Source organism: Chelmon rostratus, chromosome 23 (genome assembly GCF_017976325.1).
Source record: "Chelmon rostratus isolate fCheRos1 chromosome 23, fCheRos1.pri, whole genome shotgun sequence".
In the NCBI taxonomy this organism is placed as follows: Eukaryota; Metazoa; Chordata; class Actinopteri; order Chaetodontiformes; family Chaetodontidae; genus Chelmon; species Chelmon rostratus.
In genome coordinates, this window is record NC_055680.1 from 6,900,088 (window position 1) to 6,924,137 (window position 24,050).

Below are 24,050 nucleotides of genomic sequence, written 5' to 3' on the forward strand. Positions count from 1 at the left end.
TGTTGTCTGGAATGGTTACCTGTTTTAAACATGCATTAAACACACACACTCACGCACACATTGTATTACCCTGATTAAACCTTGATTTGTCCACAGTCCAGGCAAGGTCAGGAAGATGAGGATCAAGACTGTTTTTTTATGTCACGTCACAGTTTTATCAAGAAATTGATCATTTGTAATCTAAGGCATATTGATAAACTAATATGGTTAAATGCTAATATGTTAACAATGCCAAAGCTCTTGTGTTTTTGTGTCAGAGGCCACTAAAATAATAACACATAATAGTGGAGAGAGTTAAAAAAAAAAACAACACACAATTAATTTAACCTTCTCCTTCTTCTTGAAGAAGAGTGTTAAATTACACTATCAGTGATTTTATTCAGGGACCCTGTTAATTCCCTGGGCCACACTTAAAGCATACCAAAAATACACCATCATGGTTTAATATTACAAAACATATCTGTCCTCAGTTCACTAATGTTTTATGCCACCTCTCTTATTCTGGGTGATGTTTGATCTTGATGGAGGGGCTTTACACTACCTTTGAAGTTCAAAATCAAAAATCATGCCCTGGATTAAATTCTACTTCTGTTGTTGTCTTTAGAACCGATATCCAAACCAGTCTTTGTAATAAACTATATTAAAACAAACACAGCAGTGTGCTTTAGTGAGCCTGGAGTGAAATTTAATTCATCAGTCCACGCTTTGGGACAGTAAAATCTAAGGAGTCCAGTCTAGATAAAAGCAGTCTGCAGCGGCCTGGGTTGAATATGCTCTTAATCTCTGGTGATGGTTGGTCAACTGGAGTAATTAAATAAGTGACCACCTGCTGATTTTACAGTCTGTGACATCTGGCTGAACAAAAGAAATAATTAGCCGCATGCTTGATAAACATAAACTATGCTCGGAGCAGCTATCGCTCACATTCAGGGCTGTTTACCTGTCTAGGATTGGAGTTAGTGGCTTGGCGTGTTCTGCTGCCATTTTGCCAAGCCGAGACAAGGATTAAGCCTAAGAGATGGAAGATACATTTTATTATCGCATCACTAATTATGGGCAGCATGATCATTTTTAGATGTGTATCCATATAGGCTGTGTGTCCTGTATGACTTTGTAATTACGGTCAATCCCAACATCAGCTACGTTTTTTTTTTAGTTTTTTTTTGGATATATTGCTTCAGCAAGAATCTCACAGATTTAACAATCCACCATGATTGGTTTTTCTTACCATTCAGGAAAACTTCACTTTTCTGTATCCAAGAAACGGCGCGTAAAACAATCAGCTTTTAAATACAAGCATTTCTCATAGACGACAGTAAGAAATCATTACTGCGTTTTCTTTCACTATCAATAAAGGCATAATTACATTTTTTCAGACCTCTGCAGAGTCATGTGGGTGGGTTGCCAGTGGCAGGTGTCCGCCAAGTTCCTCCATTTTCAGAGGAACTTCCTGAATATGGAGGTATTGATTGGCCTATTGATTTTCAAATAAGCTCTCATTCTAGAAAGTAGAAATCCAATTAAAAGTTGAACTTGAAACACTTAATCCAATCAGGGTGATGAAAAATGTTATCGATTTTACCCTCAAAATCAATAAGGTGCACGCGGCTCTCTCGCGTGGGCTTGGCCCCGGACATTTCCCTTTCCCTGGAAGGAATGAAGAGCCCGGTTTAGGTCGGCTCAATAATCTGTCAGAAATGTTGCTTTTTCCTGCTGCCTGTACACTGAATGTGAAATAATGATGATCATAATGATTACGAACAAATATTCCTTTTATTTGCCAGAAAGTAATTGACTGACAAAGAGGTGTACAGTGTGTTGCTCATGTTTGGGGTCTATTAGACTCAGAGGACAAACTCACTGTTAAACCTTTTATGAACAAATTAAACTCCAATAAAAGAAGTCGGACTGATTTATTTGGGATTCAGGAGGGAAAATGTGTAAAATATAATGTCAGCAGCAGGCGCAGATACAGAGAGACTATTACTATTAACCACAACTTACAGGTGGAGTCTCCGAGATCCCCAAACACAATTAATGCATCCTGTTCTATAGCTCAGAATCGTCTTTATAAGCAACAAAAGTAAATCACTCAGTATCAAGGTGGTAAAACTATGTTAAGTGTGTTTTCAGGGCTGTTGAAATAAACCTGGGGTCATGAGCTACATGTGCATATCAGACCAGTTGCTTTTTCAAATGATAAATAATGTGTTCACTGAGGAATAAAATGCAAACTATTATTAGTTTTAAATATTATAGACTAATTCTAATATTTCATTTTGCTAACAGAAGCCAGAGTGCTCGACGAGACCTTCCACTTGTCGTCTTTGATCCCTCAGAGTAATACTCATTTGCCGTGGGCTGACGTTTGCCTTGCATGGCGGCTGCTGAGTGTCTCATTGTTCTTGGTGTTTAACAACCAGTTCAAATGGCCAGCTTGTAATTAGGCTGCTAATTAGTGCTTCATTAAAGTCAGGTGTGCTGAAAAGGTCAGCTGTGAGCAGGTATTTATTAGAGGAGCTATACGGCAGCGTGCTGTCTATACTGCAGCTGCCTAATTAGAGTGGTTAAATCCTGCTTCACATTCATCATATGGCTCATTTTTAGGGTATTTACAGTGAATTTTAAATTGTGTTTTGGGAGATTGACCCTGAAGTGCTACAATAAGGCGTTCAATAACTTCTGACCCAGTGTACAAGCAGAATGTGCTGAAAACTACAATACAGTCGACTTCGTTTTGCGAGCATTAGGCCCGTTGTTTTGTCATCTATTTGTTGTAACTAATGCTAAGTTACTGTTGCTAAGTCCACCCACCATCCCTGTGGGGAAATCCAGCTGCCACCGAGCGGCCTCAGCGAGGAGGATTGGAATGCGGCAGGAGAGAAAAGGTCTTTTCAACTGACATTCAGATAACATTTACATGGACACGCCAAACGTCTTCATTCATGGGTCAAAACACAGTTGTGTTCCAGTAAAGCCTCTGGCACTGAGGGGACGTTTGGTGCAACAGGTCTCTCTGTGACGACTTCATCTACATCTTTACAGGTAATACTGAGGAATGAAGATCTCAGCCTTCTGAATGACCTTTAGCTTGCTGCCACATGGTGATATCAAGCTTCCCAGCACTAGCGGGGTTTCACTCACAAAAACAGGGTCGATGAGGCTGAAACTGAGACGCGACTGCAGGCCGAATATCAGCGCTGACTCACGATCAGCGTCTTACTCATTTATCAGCAGGAAAACTTTATTCCTGACTGCCCTAAAGTTCATCAAACCCAACTAAATTGGCATGATTGTTTCCAGATTTGTAGAACAAGTGTAACAGAGGGGAGGGAGGGGGGAGAAGGGGGAGGAGGTTGGTGTAGGAGGGGGGATGGTCGGGGTTGCAGGGGTCATGGCTCTTGTAATTAGCACAGTCAGGTTCAAGTCACTGGTCAAGTTGCTGTTTTGTTTTTTTTTCCCCCACAATGCAACGCTGTCCGGTCTGGCCTACATGTGGCACAGCATGCCTCCACTCCTGCCCCTCTGATTAGGTGTCTTATCCTCCGCCGGGCTGCGTCCGCCGAGAGCCGGGAGCACAGTGATGGCTGGGAAACTCACAGAGAGGTCCATCAAATGGCAGCTTTGTTATGACATGTCAGCCAGGACGTGGTGGATGGTAAGTGGAGCTCTTTTCGCATCATTGATTTGCTTTTCGGTTGGCTTTGTTAAAAATCATCACTGTCGAGCTAAGTCACATTAAGAAAGACAATTATTTAATGTAATATCTGTATAATATGTAAATATATATAGTCTACTTTTTTTATTTTGTATTTTTTTTTTAATGTTCTCTATTTCTGCTGCTATTTTTCTTCCCACTGCTATCACATGCTGCTGTCATGCCCACATTTCTCCAGCTGTGGATAAATAAAGTTTTATCTTATCTTAAAAACTCACAGTGCCACAGCTGCAGACTTCTGTAAGACGACTAAAAATCCATGCCTTGCCTCCATCTGCAACACTGCCTGACCCACTCAAATATCATATTACCCTCTTAGCATTGAATTTACCTGTGGTGCCATCATTTTGCATTTGCATTTTGCATTTTGTTTCTTTGTGCGTCTGTGCTTTATCACGTTTCCTAACTCATTTGTCTTGTGCTACATGCCTTCAACAAAAACAACTCTTATTTAAGACATTGTTTTAAGAGCATCCCTTTCACTAATGTTCACATTTGAGTGTCTGAGTCCCTCAAGGCTAGCAGATGTGGGTTTGATTATTAGACTGCTTTCAGCCCGGTTATACTTCAATTTAAATGCAAAGAATCGAAGATCCTGAAGGCGGGGAGCGATCAAAATGAAAATAGCATTGCTTTCTTTCTGCTGAGATGAATAACTTAAAGGAGCTATTTACCCACCCTTTGGTGTAAGTGCATTCCTCAAGCGCACCTCTCGCTGCACCCTCCGCACTGTTAATTTGACAGTGTCGGACAAAGAGCCCTTGTCCAGCCCGCGCCTTTCCCATGCCGGAGAGGCAACGCAGGCTGACATTTCTTTCTGAATATTTATTTACTTGTCTGACTACAGGCGAGCTTTTATTGTGCTCCATCACCAGGGTTTAAGTTGAGGTCTGTTTGCGTGTCCCAGTGCGTTTGAGCCGAGAGGCCTGACCCTTTCTGCACACGCCACTGCTGCTGGTGTCGTTCGCTGCCCTACTTTGTCCTGTTTTCAATCCTGTTCTGTGCTCATGTTCTGTGTGTATATGCATGTCAACAATATGTGATTTTTTAAAATGGTGATATTCATCCATTTACAGTCCGTGTGCTGAATGTGTGTCCTTCAAATGACATTTATCGCACCTCCAAATCCAGCATGTTTTCCATTTAAATGACTGTTTTAAAGGAATCCTTAGAATGAAACACAGCTTTATCTCTTATATGTTCAAGATCATATAAAGAAAGAGACTTGGTGCTTTTAAGAACCCAGGAGGGATTTAAAGAGCAGTTTCAGCAAGCAGGGACAGAACATTATGTGAATTATTGTGGTCTGAAATAGCATTTAATTAAAAGTTCATACTAAAGGTTAGCATATTGAGGGATTCAGTAGGGACCGGCTGACCTGCTGCCTTGTCATGAAAAATTACTTACAGCTGTAATGAAAGACTCATAGAAAATTGTGCAATTGGTAGGAAATGGGTTTGGTAAAGTCTAATCATACATTAAGTAACAGCAGCGCTGCTCCCGAGTTACCTTAACGGACAAAGGCGTCTATATTCACAACATCTTTTGCTGTGGTAGCCTCATACAGTGCAACTGTATATACGGTTATCTTTACATTGCAGCTTATTTGGATTCCACAACAAAATGAATTTTTAGAATCAAAATCACACATTGTTCTCTCTGACCCGTCTTTACTTCGGTTCATTAAGTTAAATGTCAATCATATTGATACAACAAACAGTTCCTGGTTATATCCAGGTGACACAGGTGGTCTCTGCAGACACAGCACCGGTATATCGCCACCTAATGGTATAAAAAAAGACACTGGCATTGTGCATGCTGGATCACTGTCCTGTCTCACTGGGACTCTTGAATACAAAACAGCCATTGTGAATACTATTAGTAACACCTGTTCTTTTTATATGGGTGCTCATGTTATCATTTTAGGCTTGGAAACATATAATCAGATAACTCTTTTTTATTATAAGGACTGATTTGCCATCATTCCCCCAGTTATTACTGCATTAGCAATTCTGGACCTTCAAAGGATGAGCCTGTCTTTTTTATGCCTAATGGTGGTTGTCATAACATTGTAGCTGTGCCAAAAGCTCTGTAAATAGGGAAATGTCCTGCAGGCTTGCTTATGATAAACAAACAGGCAACTAGCAGTTGTGTCTGTGGCCACATGGGGGCGGTATGTCCCCACTCGCAGGGATGAATCTGAGGAGGCTGCTGCCATGTGCACCAGCAGACTGGCATGACATAATGCTGGATACATGGAGGCAGAGAGAGTTTGGAGTCAGGGTATGTGATAATGATCTAGCCTTTCTTAGTATCCATAAATCCACCCATTAACAGAAATTAAGAAGCAAATATAAAACTGGGGAAAAATACTTTATAATAAGAGTGTATAGCAAAGTGCTCCAAAATTTATTGAGTGTTCTTTCAATTTCCATTTAAAATGGCTCTAAAAGACTGTTTTTAAAGGCATACTGCACAAAGGGGTATGAGCTATTCAGCCTCAACCCAGCATGTAGCTTTGCTTCAGGGCTGCCACAGTTTGGGCTAACACACACACAGCACCAGAGTGAACTTAGCCTCGAAATGCTCATTGATCAGCAATTTACAGCCATTTCCACGACAACTGAATGCTCTTAGCTTAATTGCTTTCAGAATCACAACTGATGGCCGGACGTGGGCGATGCAGATACTGGACCCGCACGGCAACACTGAGCACTGTGTTAATGTCACGATAACAGTGATGAGTGAGCAGTAAAATCTCTTGTCAGACTACCCATTCAAGTCATACAATCACATCGCCCGCTGTGATTAGGCTGCCATACAGTCATGTGCATCCAGTGAGTGATTAATCAGTCCAAGGTTAGCCTTTTTAAGCAGCCTGCACTGGCAACATTGCACCATTACTACTATTCTATGACTGTTACTATTGCAACACTGCTTCCCACTGCTGGCACCACTGTTATTACACTAGTGCTGTTCTTCTTACTTAATGAGCTCCATAACCACACTCAGGCACTAGAATACTATTAAATTATAATTATTTTACTGTATAATTGCATCCATATCAGTGCCTTCAATTCTTTTTGTGTTGCTAATATTTTATTAATTGAGGAAATGGCTACTTTTATGATACCCTCAGACTTTATTATTATCAGCATGATATATGGATACTTCAGGGATCATGGTATTTAAAAATCACAGTAATTACCTGAAAAGTGTCTTTATCGCCATACTTTATTGGGTACAACGTGAGCATGAAGGAAATCAGATATTGGCAGTGGGTTGCGACTCCCACTCCTCCAACAACTGCAAAAAAAAACTAAACTAAACAACAATTTGCATGTTATTATTATTATTATTATTATCATCATTATTATTATTTCCTTTACTGCACGTTGTAAAGCAACAGTGTTGTGATTCCCACCATGAGTCATTGACCGCATCGCTGTACAGGCGGACCGTCCGGCAGCGGCTCTGTCAAGACCCACACAGCACGTCAGAGGAGCGGAAGTGAGGGGCCCAGGGTAGAGAGTCCCGGGGCCACTGCTTCTGGCCAATGAGAGGCGAGAATGCGTGCACCATTACAACAACAAGCTGCGTCAAGCTACGGAGAAACAGCTGGCTGATCACCGGGCAATTATTTCAAAATAAGAGGCGTGAGTTGTCTCCTTTGGAGGTTGAAAAATGTGTGTTCTGATAAAACAGAGTTATGACAAGTTCAGGTTACTGTATTAACATCATTAACACCCTATGCACTGTAACATTGTAGTTTATCGTGGCTATGTTAAGACTGGACATTTTAGATGAAAACCACTGGCTAGCTTTATTTTTTGTAAGTTTTAGCTTGCTGTTTTGTGGAGTCAGACTATGTTCTGGCAAAACAAAACAAAAAAACAACAACAAACAAACAAAAAGCAAAACTATTATTAGCAAATACAGTGTCGCAAAGCTAAAGCAACTGCTGTTTATCTCTTATTTCATTTCATATTTTTGAGATGCATGGTTTGCATTGGAAAGCTGCATGCTTTCATACTGAACCAGGGGAAAAAACATGTAGTTATAAGTTATTCGACTACATATTTTCCATGTTAATTGGCATTGTATGAATGTTTAATATGAGCAGGCCTATAAGCTAGAAGTTGCTCGGGTGCGTTTGGTAAATTAGGCTTTTATTTCGAAAAATTGTATCGGAAATCGCCCTCTTTGAATTATATCCGACTTGGCAGCTAGTGCCGAGAGCCTGAGGGCGGCAGTCAGTCAGACAGTGAAAGTGAAGGCGGAGACCAGCCCAGTGCCGAAAACTCAGCCTCTTCTGGATCGCGTTCAACTCCACTGAACAACCCCAAAAAACGATCCAAAAAAGTAAGACTTGAAGAGGAAGGAAGACAGGAAAAAAAAGAGAAAGAGAAAAAAAACGCGAGGTGCTCCAAACTTCAGTTCACCGCTATCTGCAAAGACTTGTCTTCCGGTGTTGACTTTTTTTTTTTTTTTGCGATCACTGCAAGAGAAAGCCCTCCAAAGCACAAAGTTGAACGTGAGAAATGTGAAGCTACCGGCTTGTGTGTTTCAACCAGGCTCCAGGATCCCCCATTAATCCATGCAGTACAGTGCGATGGTACGTGAACGTGGATTATTATTGCTTTCAAATGTTGATGATACCGTCTGTGATACCTTTTTCCCCCCTAATAGCCTGCTGTCCTGTCCTCGCGACGGCTGAGAAATGTGGAGAAGCGGGTTAACTTAACGCGGACCGCAGCGTTGGCACGGTCGGGCCAAAATTGTACTAAACTTGGCACAAATTCTCCGGCAGCCTATGCTACCATCCCATTCCCCTTAATTTGGCAAATGAACTCTAAGTGGACTGTTGACAGCTCTGTCGGACACACACACACACACTCTCTCACACACACACTGCAGCAACAAAGTAATGTTTAGCTCCTTTCAGCATCAGTGCCACAATGTTATGATACATGTGCATTCGGCTTAGCTGCGGAAAAAACAAGTAATTCAGATATTCATACACTGGCGGCGTTTTAAAGAGTAAAATATCAAGAAAAAATCTCTATGAAGTAGCAGCAACGTGCCAAAGTTTCAAGCTCGGTGTCATTTTTTTGCTTGGCAGGCTAATTATGCAGCAAACAATAAATATAATCAATTATTATTATCAGTTGGGGGTCTCCAAAAGGCCTTATATTTAAGAGAAACAGATATTTTCACAATTTGTGCCCACCTTATTTGCATTTCTGTTATTGTGATTTATTTTAGGAACTTTTAAAGATAATTTTAAGGCGATTAAAGTGAGCTGGCTGACATTTAAAAAGAGCCAGAGTTGTTTTTTTAGATGAGTGATGTGAGCTGGAGAGCGAGAGGCAGAGCGCGTGTTGTTGACGCGGAGCTCGGGGGGTAAAGAGTGCCAGAGCCGCGGAGGGAAATTTCCCTTCCCCGCGTTTGTGTGACCGAGGCTGTGGTCCAAAGTCCCCGAAGCTAATTAAAAAAAAAATCAGCTGGAGTTGGGAGCTAAATGAATTGTGCGCTGTGTTTTCAGACAGCCGAGGAGGAGAAGAAGGTGCCGGACGGTGGATAGTGGCTGTGTGTTTGGAGGAGGAGGAGGAGGAGGAGGAGTGTGACTGTGTAATTACGTGGGTGAAAAAAAAAGAAAGGAAAAAAAAAAAGTTGTGTCTGATTTGCTGGAATCGCGCAGGACCGAAGGTGCGCCGGTCGATTTCATATCAGGTTTGGTTAAAGCAGGGGTGAACATCACACGCTCGGCGCCCTCCGAAGCTCCCCGCGATGCTTTTATGAACGAGGTTACCACAGCACCGCGACGCGCAAAGCAGCCCGTGTAGTGGAGGAGTACGCTGCAGCCCCGCTCGCACCGGCTCTCCGAGTCCGATCTGAAAGTGCTCACCGTGCGTGTCAGCCCGACATTACGCAGCGTAAAATACCCCCTTTTCTCTTCGGAGGCGACAATCTTTGGAGCGCAGAAATTCATGGATGTTCTTGGATAATCTCTCCTTGTTTTACGCGGATAGCTGCCACACGGTCTCGCACGGTGCACATCGGTCCAGGAATGGCGCGATAAAGTGATCAGAGGAATCAGTCCAAGTACACTCACTTTTTGTGTTGCCGCCTCGCCATGTATTCTCCAATTTGTCTCACTCAGGTATTTGTGTCTTTCTTTATTTTGATATCCAGACATTTCATTGCTATGATTTGCGTATTTGTGACAAACACTGTTCCAGCCAGCGGCCGGGGGGTTGAAAGTTGTGTGCATGCGTCAGGACTGTGCAGCCCTGCTGGGGAAACACTTCATAATTCGTAGCAGCGGTGAAGTTTTGCCTTGTAAGTGAAAACAGCGCGTTAGAAAAAAAATCAGCCGTCGTTTTAATCCAGAATGCACGTGTTTGTGCCGCAATTGTGCCGATTTTTACTTTCGGGATATGAGGTCCAACCGAAGTCCCGACGAAAAATCATTTAACAGTCCTGCAAGCACTTCCAAAGTCCCTAAAGTGGCAATCTTTATTCTGTTCTGTGCGTAAAGTTATGCGTAAAGATGATGTTTTTAGATAGCAGTCCAGGACTGTCATCTCGTGTAACTGGCACAGGTATGCTCATTTTCTCTCGGCTTTAATTAGGCTATTTGCGTCCTGCAGTAACCTCTCACACACTTCCCAGCCTTGCTTGTGCCGTGTTTATATATTTTTTTTCCTCCACGTGTATATTTTTATTTACAGTAAAACCCCTATACTTTAGGGAAGTGAAGTTGGAAGAAGATAAAGCCACTTTGACTGTAGGAAGATCAAACGCATGATAAGGTTGATTCAGTGGTTGGACAGAGTAGCTGACTGTTTTGGCTGACTCAGTTTTACTGTTTATATTTTACTTGGCATAAGTAAGTGATTGACTGAGATGTGGTTTAGTTTGTACTTAAGAGGATTGTGCTTTTATGGCCCCGGCTGAAGTGCGCTGCACAGGCCCTGGCCAAGTCATTTATCTTTACAGCATTTGGCTTTGGACTGGTTGAAAAAAAAAATTAACAGAATATTTAAAGTGTTTTTGAACAGGAAGCCCGAAGTGAAAAGGATTTCAGAAACGGTCGCTGCTGAGCACATTTACTAGCATTTACTGCTTTTGTTTGTCAGTTTAATTGGCAGCGTTATAGTGAAGAGATGACATTTAAAGGAGTTCTGAATTTATTTTATTTCTTTATTTTCTTACCTCTCTGAAAGACTATGGATAAGGATTGCATCCATAGTAGCCACATAAAATATAATACATTTAAAAAGTAGAATCTGTAGAGAATAAAATGTTTATTCATACTGTATAATAAATGATGATAATTTGACATAACTGGAGCAGAGTTTTATTGGTCCGGACGAGAAATGTGGCTTCTCAGAGGAGCACCAGCGGCAGGCACAGATAGGGAGTGGATTTCTGCGGTTTCCTATCCCCTGCCTGCCTCGCTGCCTACAAAAAGAACAATGTGTGGTTTAACTCTTCAAACGCACGCTCAAAAGGGGCTGTTCACACTTATTAAATCTGACATTTTAATGACCTAAAACAAAGATAAGTTGGCGTTTCCACTTGTCACTCGCAGCGCCTGTAATTTCTGATGACTTCCAGCTCATCCACACCGTCTTTTACGTTCCGTCACCTACAGGGAACAAGCGTGAAGAGATTATTAGAATTTGCCTGTAGGTCAATGAGGTGCTGGGTCGCTGTACAAATGTTGGTATTAAGCTTTTTTACTAATGAGGATCAAGAGAAATTCTGTCAAATGCGGATTGAAAAAGTTTTCTTTTTTTACTCCTATTTGCAGTAATTGTCCACTTGAGAGTTACAGATAATGTGGAATAAAGTGCAGTGCAGCACAAAGCAGAATATAACTGATGACCCGTATTATAAAGTCAAATAAGTGTTGATGTTTCCACTAAAATTGATCTGAGTTTCTGATAATTTCTCAGAAAAATATGTTTTAATGTCACATTTTATTTTTAATTAAAAGAGAAATGCACAGTTTGAAAAGCGCAGCAGGATTTTAACAGCACTGACTAACCTCAGGTTTTTGGAATGAAGCAGGGCGAGTGTCGCTCTGTGTGTGAACCTCAACACCTGAAAGGATTTGGCACGAACTTCGAATCGAGTCCTAACTCGACCTTTGCAAATACCTTTCGCCCGATTGCTTCGTTTGATGCACCACCTTTCGCCTCTGCTCGGGTTTTTAATGCGCCTTGAACGCGCAGCCTGCACACGAGGCTGTTTGTATGTGCCAGGAGAATGGGGATCTCCTTAGCTTCCTATTTTGTGACTGCGCCCCACATGGCCCTGCAGCTTGTCCTGCATCCTTTGTGAACATGGGATAAGTTCACGTTGGAATGTGGATAGTTTGATAAGAGAAACGCAACTGTGAGGGGCGCATGCTCCCTGCAGCAGCGGCGGCACAGCAGTCCCGCTCAGAGCGAGCTCGGGAAGGGAGAGCAGAGACGCCAGTGCGTTCAGTCACCAGGCCTGGTGCTATTGTAGTGCTGGCAGTTGATATAAACAGTGGAATGTCCTTGTCATACCTGCAGTACGCCCAGAGATGTAGGATGGTAAAGCCAGTGTTGCTGTGTGATGAGAAACTTCTCGACTCAAAGCTGTTGAAACAGCCAATGAGATATTATGTGACTGCTTATGAGGAATTGTTTATTTGTGGTCAGACTTCCCTTCTGCCTCAGATTAGTAGCTGAGTAAACCCATATTTCTTCTCCATGTTTGATGACATGAGTTTCTGATTATATTTCTCTCCCTCTCTCTTCCCTCTCCTCGCTGCGTCCCCTCCGATGCTCCAGGATGAATTTCATCCCTTCATCGAGGCGCTTCTCCCTCACGTCCGTGCCATCGCCTACACGTGGTTCAACCTCCAGGCCAGAAAGCGCAAGTACTTCAAGAAGCACGAGAAGCGGATGTCCAAGGACGAAGAGCGCGCGGTGAAGGACGAGCTTCTGAGCGAGAAGCCCGAGGTTAAGCAGAAATGGGCCTCCAGGCTGCTGGCCAAGCTGCGTAAGGACATTCGGCAGGAGTACCGGGAGGACTTTGTCCTCAGCGTGACGGGCAAGAAGCACCCGTGCTGTGTGCTCTCCAACCCGGACCAGAAGGGCAAGATCCGCCGGATCGACTGTTTGCGGCAGGCCGACAAAGTTTGGCGTCTGGACCTGGTGATGGTCATCCTCTTCAAAGGCATCCCTCTGGAAAGTACAGACGGGGAGCGCCTTGTCAAGTCTCCACATTGCACCAACCCAGCACTTTGTGTCCAGCCACACCACATAACAGTATCGGTCAAGGAGCTGGACTTGTTTCTAGCATACTATGTCCAGGACCAAGGTAGGTTCAAACTCATACTGTGTGTGTGTGTGTGTGTGTGTGTGAGCTAACGCGCATGTGTGAATGATGGCTTTGCAGGGTCAGGGGTCACATGTGTTACTTTTTGGCAGCCTCGCTGAGAGCGGCTGAAATCACGCCACATTCTCCAGAAAAACAAACAGAAGGAACTCGATCGTCAGGACTGTGCATGTGCAGCATATATTTTTATGTGGCTCAACACTAAAACAAAAAGCTGATCGATATTAAACTCAAAACGTGTTTTAAATGCGTTTCTGCTCTGCGGTACTCCAGCAGCAGCTCCCACTCGTGTTTAACCATTTTTCAATTACTGTAATTTGGACAGGGTGTGTGTTATCTTATACACACACAGCTCCACAGGCTTGTATAGTGGCACACACACTACACCTATTCTGTCTATTTAGGTTGGGACATTTGTGGGAAGTTGTACTATGGGCTGGTTAAATTTCCAGTTTTATTAACAGCCTATTACTGTATTAAAAAAACTGGCCCTTCATCTGCATAGCGCTCTTTGTGTAATGTAGCATATAATTTTAAAACTCTTCTCTTGTCAGTCAAAAATCACATTAGACAGTTTTAAAAAAAAATGAGATTCTCACCATTAAAAAAACAGAAAACGTATTAATTAACACACGGCTGTTAAGTACATTGCAGCTTAGCAGTGAAGGTGAACTTTTTAAATGTTTGGAAAATAAAAAAATATAGAGTTCTAAATGGAAACCTCTATGTTTTCTTAAGTCCTGAAAAGCTGGTTTCTCTCAGCCTTTCTGCAGATCTGCTCCATGTAAAGACTGAACTGTGCTTTTTTTTTTTTTTGTCCGGCGCTGTGTGAAATAAGAGGAAAAAAAAAAAGTGGCCTGGTCCTGGAATAGGTTTTGACATGCACATTTTCTTTAGAATTACTTAATTATTATAATAAATTTTTTCCCGTTCGTGTGCAACCAGAAGAAAGCCGCACATGAGTGAAATGCTTGCATTTACTGACACATCTCATGACGTCCATCGCAGAGAATTTACACCAAAATGCATCAGTGGAAATCCTTTTTGAAAGAGCAGATTGTGGCATTTTGACCCGCTGTTTGTCGACAGGAACGTCACTTTTTGATCTGATTTTCCAGACTAAATTTAACGAGAAGGGGAACAGCAATTTAGGATGAACAAGTTCAGCAGAAAATTCAGATGGATGATAGAAATGTTCTAATCAATGCTGTTTTTTATTCTTATTTAGATCCATTAATTTTCTAAAGAATTTAACATTAACAGCTCTTTCAAACTAAAATTTCCTGCCTCCTGCAAAATAGGGTTGTTACAGTATATAATTAAAATTCAGGCATTCAGGTCTCTCACAGTGGTGAACTTCCTCCCTTTATCTGTCGACACCATAGGAATGCCTCCTATAGTATTCCCTGTTGAAATTCCCCTGTATTAAATCTGCCGCAGCAACACGAATAACCACCAATACTTTGCTGCTGGGGGAGAAACGGTGGTATAGCTAGCTCATTATCATCAAACCCTGAGCGCCATTTTGTGTTTGATAAGTGCCAGGGAAAGCAGAAGGCACAGCACACAGACAATAATGGTTGCCACTGGCACCGGGGTTGGCATCAGACCCTCTTTTGTGTCTTTTGTAGAATGCCACCGCTTCTCTAGTTTGCATCTGCTGCATGTTTAACTGTTCAGCACCACCTCGAGAACGACACGGTGCTGCATTTTCTCCAGGATGTGCACCATTCAGATGATAAGTCAGTGTTTGTGCAGACGGTATTTCACCAGCTGTTATTTTAGGGAAATGCTGCGGAGGGAGAGGAAAAACGCTGGCAAGAAGGTTCATTTTTATGTTCGAAATAAATGACGAACGCGACGCGCTCTTTCGCCGGGGAATTAAGTTCACTCGGATTCAACGGCGCATTGCGGATCGGAGCGCTCATTTCCCGTTGTCCTCGATTTTTCTGAGTTGAAACTTTGGCAAATACAAAATAGAATTCTTTCGCCGGGATCACAGAGACGGGCGTGCTTCCCCCCCGCTTCGTTTTTCGTTTTTGCGTGCTAAAGCGTCTTTTCCTTTTCTTCAAGTCACCAAGCAGTGCCCATCTCCAGACAATGCAGCCATATTGTGGTAGCGTGTGGTGCGGCGCCATTTTGTTTTTGCACTGTGCCAGGGAGGCAGGCAAATCACCAGTAATGGTTGTTAGAGGTTTGGAGGTTGGCATCAAACCCTCTTTGTCTGCTTGCAGCATGCCTTTGATTCGTTGGTTGGCATCCGCAATGCAGTGGGCACGTTGGAAAGTTTTTTGACAGTGGCAGAATGGAAGCCGCTGCCTTTGTTCTGCTGCAACTGCACGAAACAAACAAACATACAATCAAACACAAAGGAACTAGCGAACGGCTCTGTCTGAAACAGAATCTGGTGTTTGTGCGACGTGCAGGAGGAGAAAGCGGGTCTCTCCGTCCTGCTACCTGGCTGTGGCTCGCTCAGTCCTGTGCAGCTGGACGACATAAAATATGTTGCTGCCGATATTTCCTCAACACTATTTTTTTCTTCTTTTCTTTTTTTTTGCGTGTGTGGCAAAAATCAATAAGTTCACAGTGCATTTGTTTTTGATTCTGGTGGGCTGCTGCCTGAGAAAGGTCGGCGGGTTGGCAGCGAGCGAGCTGGGTGAATTTAGAGAGGGCACTCAGCCCCCTTGTTCTGGGGCACAGACGCGTTTAGCCAGGCAGGGCTGTAGCACCCATGTGCATGCCCAGATGAATGCCCGCTGGGAAGTAGACTGGGGGCTGGGAGTGGGGGCTGTGGCATCCATTGTGCCAACTGGCAGGCCGTGTTCAATGCAGGGCCCTGGCTTCTCACACACACACACACACACACACACACACACTGTTGTATTCCAATACACTGTCTTATCTTTATCTAATAAAGCAAGAAGCGCAACTTTTTTTTTTTCTTTGAAGCATCGTCTCTCCCCACCTGGATTCATATTTTGCATATCCAGTCTGACAGCTTGATGGAATAGTTGTAACAAGGCATGTAGATAATCGTCACGTCGGGACATGTTTGAATACTGCAGCCGTCGTTTGTATTTGGTTTTTCTGCGCCGCTCATCACCACTTCCTCAACAAATGCAGGAGTGAAGTTATATTCTTCGCTCAAAGTTCCCGGCTCGGCATATTTAAACGTCCCGAGTGAAGGCGTGCAATTCATAGAATAATGTACAAAAAGGTGCTCGATTCAGATACACAAGCAACTCAGTTAAGTGATTTGTAGGAATCTTGGAGAACGTTACAGAGCTGATCCGCCGTACATTTCCCTTAACTGCCTCAATTATAAATTAATTTGACAGGCGGCAGCTTAAGTGCTATAAAGTATGAATGTTAGTACAAATTAGAAATCACTTCAAAGGATTCTGAGCATTTTCAAAGTTGTCAGAGCATTTCCTCACAGCCGGTGACAGAAGAGGATTGCTGAGGTAGTCGACAGGGGACTAAAGAAGTCAAGGTCAAGCAGCTTCCCCATTACTCTGCTGCTGGAAGTTAACACAGCCATAAAACATCATTACCTTGACTTTTTTTCCCCCCTCGGTAAGGTAACTTTTTTTTTTTTCACACTGTCATGATAGTTTGTGGAAGTGGATGGATTACCTCTGGATACAAGCTGCCATGTTAATGGAGACCTTGTTTTACGAGCGACAGACTTAACCTCTGGCCCCCGGGTCGTGACCTTTGCAAAGAGATGTGGCAGGGTGTCCTCTGAAGTTTAATTGAGCAAAACAGATCAGTGAAAACGTGCCGTTGCAGGCCCAGGGCACGTGGAGGAGGAAGACTTTTTGTGTTGGGGGTTGCGGGGGTGTTGGTCAGGGGAGGAGGCGGGGGAGCTGCTCATAAGCCCCCCTTGTTGACCTCCTGAATCGGGGTCAAACTGCGGCGGTTGCGGGATCACTGGTGGTCTCTTGGCAAGTGCTTGTCTCCACTCCCCCACCACTGCTTCTGGTCTGGCTGGTGGTCCCTTGGTTCACTGGCCTAAGTGAGGGGGAGTAGGTACCACTGACTCCCCACACCTCCTCACCCCCTCTCACCAATCCCTCAGGCTGGGTAGTCTGGCTGGTCCCTATCTTGAAGATTGGCCACCTTCTGCTCACTCCACTGTGTGGGGTAGCTGTTTGCATCTTGTTTTCCGCCCGGCTGCTTCAGAGGCTTTGGTCAGGCGGCCAGTGTGGAGGCCTGACCTTCTGGGTCACAGTGGAGGTCTGTGACTAAGCACAACATCTATCCCTCCCTCTCTTCATCCCCTTATCCTCCTCTGCCATCAGGAATCACCCCTGCGGCACGCTGCCCGGCCAAATGACTCTCTCGCTCCTTCTCTCTCCCAGTCCCTTTTCTTTTCTCGCTCCCTGGCTTTCCCTCAAGACTCCAACCATGACAGCTGTCCCAGGCCCAGGCGCTTGGCCAGAGAAAGGGTGGCTGGGTTCATGCCAGAAGTGTGAAACAAAAGTTGTTGTAGGCAGACAGCGTTAAGGACACTACCGTTTGTCTTCCTTTTTTTGGGTTCAGGCGAGTTATTCAGCTCCCTTTAATTTTAAGTTTTCCTGGTTAGATGATATTGGAAAAAAAGTCTCTGGAGTGGTTCTTTTGGAAGTGGAATTTTATTCTTGGACATGAATTTTAACCGGGAACGTTTAGAACAAAATCAGCAAGAACAAAATCCAAATGCTGGGAAAAACCTTAACCGATGACTCCGGAGTCGTATAGAAAAACTCTTCAGATTGAACTGCACAACCCTGCGCTTAGCTTCCATTCTGGCTTCCTTATTAGTATGCAATAGAGCCTGCGGTGTCTGGCTACCTCTCTCTCAGAGCCATAACCTATCGAACACATTCTCTCAATCTAATCCACTTAGAACTCCCTCCCAGCTTCACCGCTTGCCTTATTGATTTCCGCTTCCCTCTAAATGTCTTCCCGATCCTTTTTCTCTTAACCCGGGAGCTATTTATGTTTTGCACTGCTCTCGCTTTTCTTCTTTTCTTTCTTACTTTCTCTCTCCCTTAATGTCTTCACCGCCTCTCCAGGATCATTGGTTGTTTGTGATCTCCATCTGACTCTCCTCTGCCTTCTTCCCCCTCCTGCTCTCTCTCAAACACTAACCTGTGTGCAGTGCAGCCAGGTTGCCTGGCTCAGTATGAAGCTTGTGTTATTAGCAGCAGGGTTTTGCTCGAGCAAATACCTCAAGGCTTAAACAGGCCATGTTACCTCCTTAGCCCTCTTTTGTGTGCCATGTGTACATAAATCTCCATGGAAACAAGGCAACTCGGAGCAGAGGCCACCGAGAAATGTGGATGCCTTCTTTCTCAACAAAATTTACAGCTCCCTCTGTTGCTCTGCTACAGTGTGTTTAATTTGCTTGTGTCACAGTTTGCACTGTTGCAGCCGTCAAAAAACGGGACAAGGCTTTTCTTTAGCGTTCTAAAGCTCAGACATTGTGTTGAAAAGGCTTTTCTTGTGTATTTCAGCAGGAGACTCAGTTTTGCGTTTGAGGCTACACTTGGTTAAGGGCTGCTGTATGTGTCATTAGTCTATGGTTAAGATCTCAGCTTCATCACACTTTCCCAGGCTTTTGGGGAGGACCCCAAATGCATTTCAAATTCCCCCGAGGCCACTTGACTGGAGGACCGGCACCTCCCACTCCTCCCGGATAGATTCCCCGCCCCCACCCTGTCTGCCGGTCCTCCCAAATGAAGACAAATGGGTACATTCACCCCCTATTCCAGGCACTACACTGTACCTCACTGTCCTGCCTTACAAAGCAGGCCCTCCCTGCTGCCTGAGCTTCTCCATCCAATGGCTGCCGTGTCTGCTTTGCCATCATAGCGGCGCAACCGTTAGGAAAACTTCCTGTCATCGGCCTTCTAAACCAGTTAGACAGCAGGGTGGAGGGGGGATAAGAAGGTTCAGAGAAGAGAAACAGGGGTCTCGCGTAGAGAATTCATGTGAAGATGTTTTTTGACCTCGCATCTTTTCAAGTCAACCCGAAGAAAAGCACCCTCAAGTAGACTGAGACAGAGACTTTCATGCAACAGCCTGTCCCCTTTACCCAGGAAGGAGCCTTGTGAACAACCACTGAAGGGAAGAAAAAACGGGAAGGGGTAGAAGGTGGGGTGTGGTGGGGAACTTTGGGCAGGGACAGACAATCAGAGTGGTTGCCCAGGAGACACTAACTTCTCTGGGCAGCAGCCCCCACCCTGCTTTGCCCCATCAAAGTCTTTTCAGTCCAGACAGGGCCGATCAGTGGCCCAGAGTGATGGTTGTCTCTTCTTTTGTCTGGCGGTACAGTACAGCCCATCACTGTGACGGCTCGACAAGACCTGAGCGGGACAGAAAAAGAAAGGCCCGCCATCGCAGCGCTGTGCAAAATGTACTTTTGGGTGGGCATGTTGCTGTTTGGGGTGGGGGGGCGAATCCCCAGAGGATTTCTTTCTAATGTCAGTGCAGCGGGTCAAAGAGGGGATATGGTGTCTGGGGCTTGGGAATGGCCTGCTTGGGACGGATTCATCAGCGCCCCATTGAGTTGTCAAAACTAGCCAAAGGGCTTCCACTCCTCCCTCACATATGTCAGGTTCACCTCTCAAAAAGCTCCCAAATTTAGGAATCAACTCTGGATCAGCACGAGATGGCATACATTCAATGCCATAAACAATACAGCCCCCAATATGGTTGTTTCTTTTTATTGACCCATATACTAAGAAAAGTTATAGGACAGCAGAGAAGGTAGGAAAATAACTCATTTACATTTTGAGCACGCAAAACAGTCAGTCTTTTATGCTGTATGTGATTAAAGTGAGCCATGTAGATGGAATGGCAGGTGGAGAGGAAATATGGACACCTTGGAACAGCATGAAAATCTCATATCTCAGGATCACTAACCCAGCAGATGTTGCAGAGTTTCTACAGAGGTACCTCCACCAGATAGATCTGTTTTTCACACTGCCTTTTTGCAGCAAGTCATGAAAACGACAAACTGATACAGTGAATCAAAGGAAAAATCGAAAAATGCACATTTCAAACATATTTTCCACATAAATATTGTATGTGAGAATTAAATTCAGGCATAAGCACAACACAAAACTCCAAAACAAGACTCATCTGTGCCAATCTTTTGAAAAGGAAAATTTTAGACTTGGCTACCAACATAAATTATGTCAAATTTAAAGCAACTGTCAAATAGCATAAGTGCTCGAATTTGCCACAACTTCCATTAGATGTGATTTTAAATATTTGGATAATTTCTTAACCAGCAGGAAACACTGAGTCAGTGGGTTTGGTCATGATAAGATTGTGTGGCCACCGTGCAACTTCCTCGTGGTAGGAACAACCAGTGCTGTCTGGACCCCGTGGTTAGAGGCCGCTGCAGCGCGAACTGGATGGTTAATGGAGCCCATTATTTTTACTGGGGTAGAACAGGGCTTGTTACCATGGTGTCTGTTGAAAGCCTATATGATCTGGCTCCAGATTGCTTGAATTCTTCTCAAATTGGCCTGCTCTCTCCGCTGACACAAGTCTCCAGCTGGTCATTGAGCTGCACCAACTTTGAGAAAACTCTCCCAGCGTTTCATGAACATGCGCACGTGGGCGCACATGTTCACACTCACACGCCCGTATATACACGTGCTTGCAGAAAACCGTGAACTCATTTACTGCATGCGCACGTCAGATTACTGCTCACCTGCACTTCAGCTCCAAAGACTGCATTTAGATTCAATGAGCCGCAACCTTTCAACAGCAACGGTGCGCTAGATCCGTCGGGGAAAAAACTGAAAGTGAGAGTGCTTTAAAAGCTTGTTCCGGATTTACCAAGTCAAGATTGTAATTAGGCCTCCAACATGTGCGCGGACCTATAACCCACAATTACGCTGCGGATTCTTACCAAAAAAAATAACTCTACTCCACCGTCCCTCCCCGAAACCTCATGGCTTACATTACAAGGAAATTTGGCTAACAAGGGGTCATCAGACTATAACAGTCATTAGCCCTCATGTTATCTCTGTGGCGTCCCACTGTTGCCTGTCTAATAAAACACAGACCCTGTCTAATTTGAGATTTGCCCAACAGAGCCATGATGTAATAGCGCATCTTCCCTTATTGTTTGCAACCTGCGGTCCGGGATTTCTACAGGCTTAACATACCTTTTTGAGCAGTTATGATAATGACCCCAGTTGACCTACGGATGGCTAATTGAGTAATGCTCAAACTCATCATCTCTTATGGGATCCCAGCTGAGTCTGCCCGGTGTTTCCCAGGAACATCTTCATCTGCTTATGCAGGTCTGTTTCACAAACTATTAGAGGCTCACCAGACATTTTTTCTCCCCTTTTTCTGTAAAACCTCTGGCTGTAACTTGGGTTGCCATGTGTGTCTTGTTAAGGGCAGTTATGACAAATGGCAGCAGCTGTACAAACTAATCTCTCTGTAGCTTTCACACATGGCGCCCAATTAACAATGGACCACTGTGGGGCCCTAATCCACGGTGCAGCCATCCTCTGGTCCCGCTTGCAGAGCCAACTGCCCCAGGAGACTCTTCTCCTCTGCGCTCCTGTTAGCCAGCCTCTAACTCCATTCAGATGGGAGCCGGTGAAGGCCTGCTTGTGTCGGGAGACACGGTAGCCATCTTGTTTGTTTCCAAGCCGGGAACGACGCTAAAGAGCCCGGGTTTTATTTGACACTTTGGAGTTCTCTGGGATTGGGTTGCGACCCTGAGAGAACAGTCCGCGGGCTATGTGTATAGTACATTACAGTGTTTGGACTCAGATGCTGCTCCCAGGCACATATGAACTCACGTGTATTCAGCTTGTGTGCATACATTAAAACACTTGCACGCAGCTGCAGTTGATAGATTCAGCAAAGTGGTTTCTGAGAGGGTGGGTGGGAGCACTGCGTTTGAATGTGTGTGTGTGTGTGTGATATAGCTTTCCTGTCGGTGGGCATAGTTCCAATAGTTGTATGATGATAAACTGCTGTTTCTTGGGGCCTCAGATAGCTGAATGCACTGTGTAATGCACTTGAAGTGCGGGGTGAGTGCTTTACGCAGAGCATTCACTACCTCTGCAATCTTATAGGATAATATACGGTATGAAGGCGGGGGGGGGATGTTCGCCCTCATGCTTTACTTAATGGTTCTTTTTTTACCATGGATTCATCCCAACACTGCTACTCACATACACAAGCAATATGCATCCACTTTCCCAGGAAAAGCTTCAATGTGTGAAGTCTGCGCCTCCAGCCAAGAGCATGTCAGCAGTGCTTTACATGGCCTTGCTCAAGTATCTTCGTTTCAGTTTTAGATTACAATTAATAACTCCAAGACCGAAATACTCTAATTCTCAAAAGAAAGTCACTTGGATGCAAACCAGTGTGAATTGTTGTTTCCACATTTTCTTCACTCTGATGCAAAACAAAGCCACAAACGGGAGTTTGAGACTCAAAAGAAGGGTGTTGAAGGGTCGGCGGCCATCAGGAAAACGACGCGGGCCGCTGCCAAATCTATGACATGAATGAAACAAATGGATGAAGGAAAATGAAAATGGTTGGGGTGTGATCTCTGGCAGGCAGTGCGAAACCAGTGCCAACTATTATGAATGGGAAACCGCTGCTGAGCTAATGAAAAAAAAAAAAAAGAAGAAGAAGAAAGAAAGAGCTCACTTTTTTCATCCGCCATCCAAGAATAATTAAGCGCGCGCAGGCCTTCTGGTGAGGGTGGAGAAAGCCACAAGACACTTGACTAACATCTCACCACAGAGGAGGACGGTGAAACGCACAGAGGGGAAACAGAAGCAGAGGAGGAAGGAGTTTTGTTGAGGGGGGATGAAGCTGAACTCTTCTCATAGTTAGCTGTGAGAAGAGGGAAACCAAAAGTGGGGTAAAAACTGAGAACTCCTAAAAGGTATTTTAAGGAAAAGTCAAAAAACTATTACTACTATACTATTTTAGGGTGTCCACTGATTTTTGATCATATATTACACTATATTTCACTCACTCCGTTATACTGACTGCTGGCATGCCCCACACATCTCTCCTAAACTAACTTACAGTATATACTTATGCATGCACTCACTCACATTGGCATGAACGCACTTTAAACGTAATCCCTGCTCGGGGTGTTTGGTGACGGGGCTTAAAGAATCTGCAGGGATCAAGTACTGTACTGTACTGTAGTGCTGATGTGTATAGCTGATGAATCAATCAGTCAGTCGACTTGTCTTTTTGCACTCCATTAGTTGTCATTTATGAAGGAAAAATGTCAAATCGTTTCCAGCTTTTCAGATGTACTTTTTTCTGTTTTTGTGTCTTTATAAATGGAATATATTTGGGTTTAAGCCTGTTGGTTAAACAAAGTAAGTGATTTGCAGACGTCTCCTCCGATGGGCATTTTTCAAAAACTCTCAACCTTTTTTAGGAGAAAAAAATAATCTAATCAAAAACAGTGAATCCATATTGAAAATAATAATTTCTTCCAGCCCGTAATGTGCTGCACTGCAGGTTTCTCTTACAGCCCTCTCTGTAAGACGACATGGTGGAAAGAGCAGAATGAGGGCCAGATGTATGTTTATATATAGGACCTGACAAGGGTGCAGGGCATGACACCAGGCAGAGGCGTTGCGTATCACATGCACCCTATCACGTACACCACCTCCCGCAGTGATAAGAGCTGAATGTACTGTATGTAAAGCAAAGAAATGAACAACTGTTAATGATAGCATGATGGCCTGCTTCATTTAACCAGAGGCTTTAATGCTGAAAGATGGTGCAGAGGCTAATGCCCAGGACTTAGACGGCATAATTAAATAAGTGAATAATAATACCTGCATTCACTTATTCATAATAAGTTAACGCAGGGTTAAACATGCAGTGTGCCAGGCTCTAGGTTAGTTGCAGCGCTGGTTGTCACTGAGGGGCCCGTAGGCGCAGA

The 24,050-nt window shown here is 44.0% G+C and overlaps 1 protein-coding gene across 6 annotated transcripts in view; it reads left to right on the top strand.

The window, feature by feature from the left end:
• Positions 1-8,207: 8,207 nt before the first annotated feature.
• Positions 8,208-24,050, top strand: part of LOC121626269 (nuclear factor 1 B-type-like) — a 60,397-nt gene continuing 44,554 nt past the window's right edge. For 4 of the 6 annotated variants that reach the window (XM_041964665.1, XM_041964669.1, XM_041964666.1 and 1 more), the window contains exons 1-2: positions 9,429-9,881; positions 12,550-13,081. In XM_041964665.1, coding sequence (XP_041820599.1) covers positions 9,855-9,881; positions 12,550-13,081 — 559 coding nt within the window. In that variant the 5' untranslated portion in view covers positions 9,429-9,854. Of the gene's footprint in view, positions 8,334-9,428; positions 9,882-12,549; positions 13,082-24,050 lie in introns of those variants that run through there. The other 2 variants (XM_041964667.1, XM_041964668.1) reach the window with 1 other exon arrangement.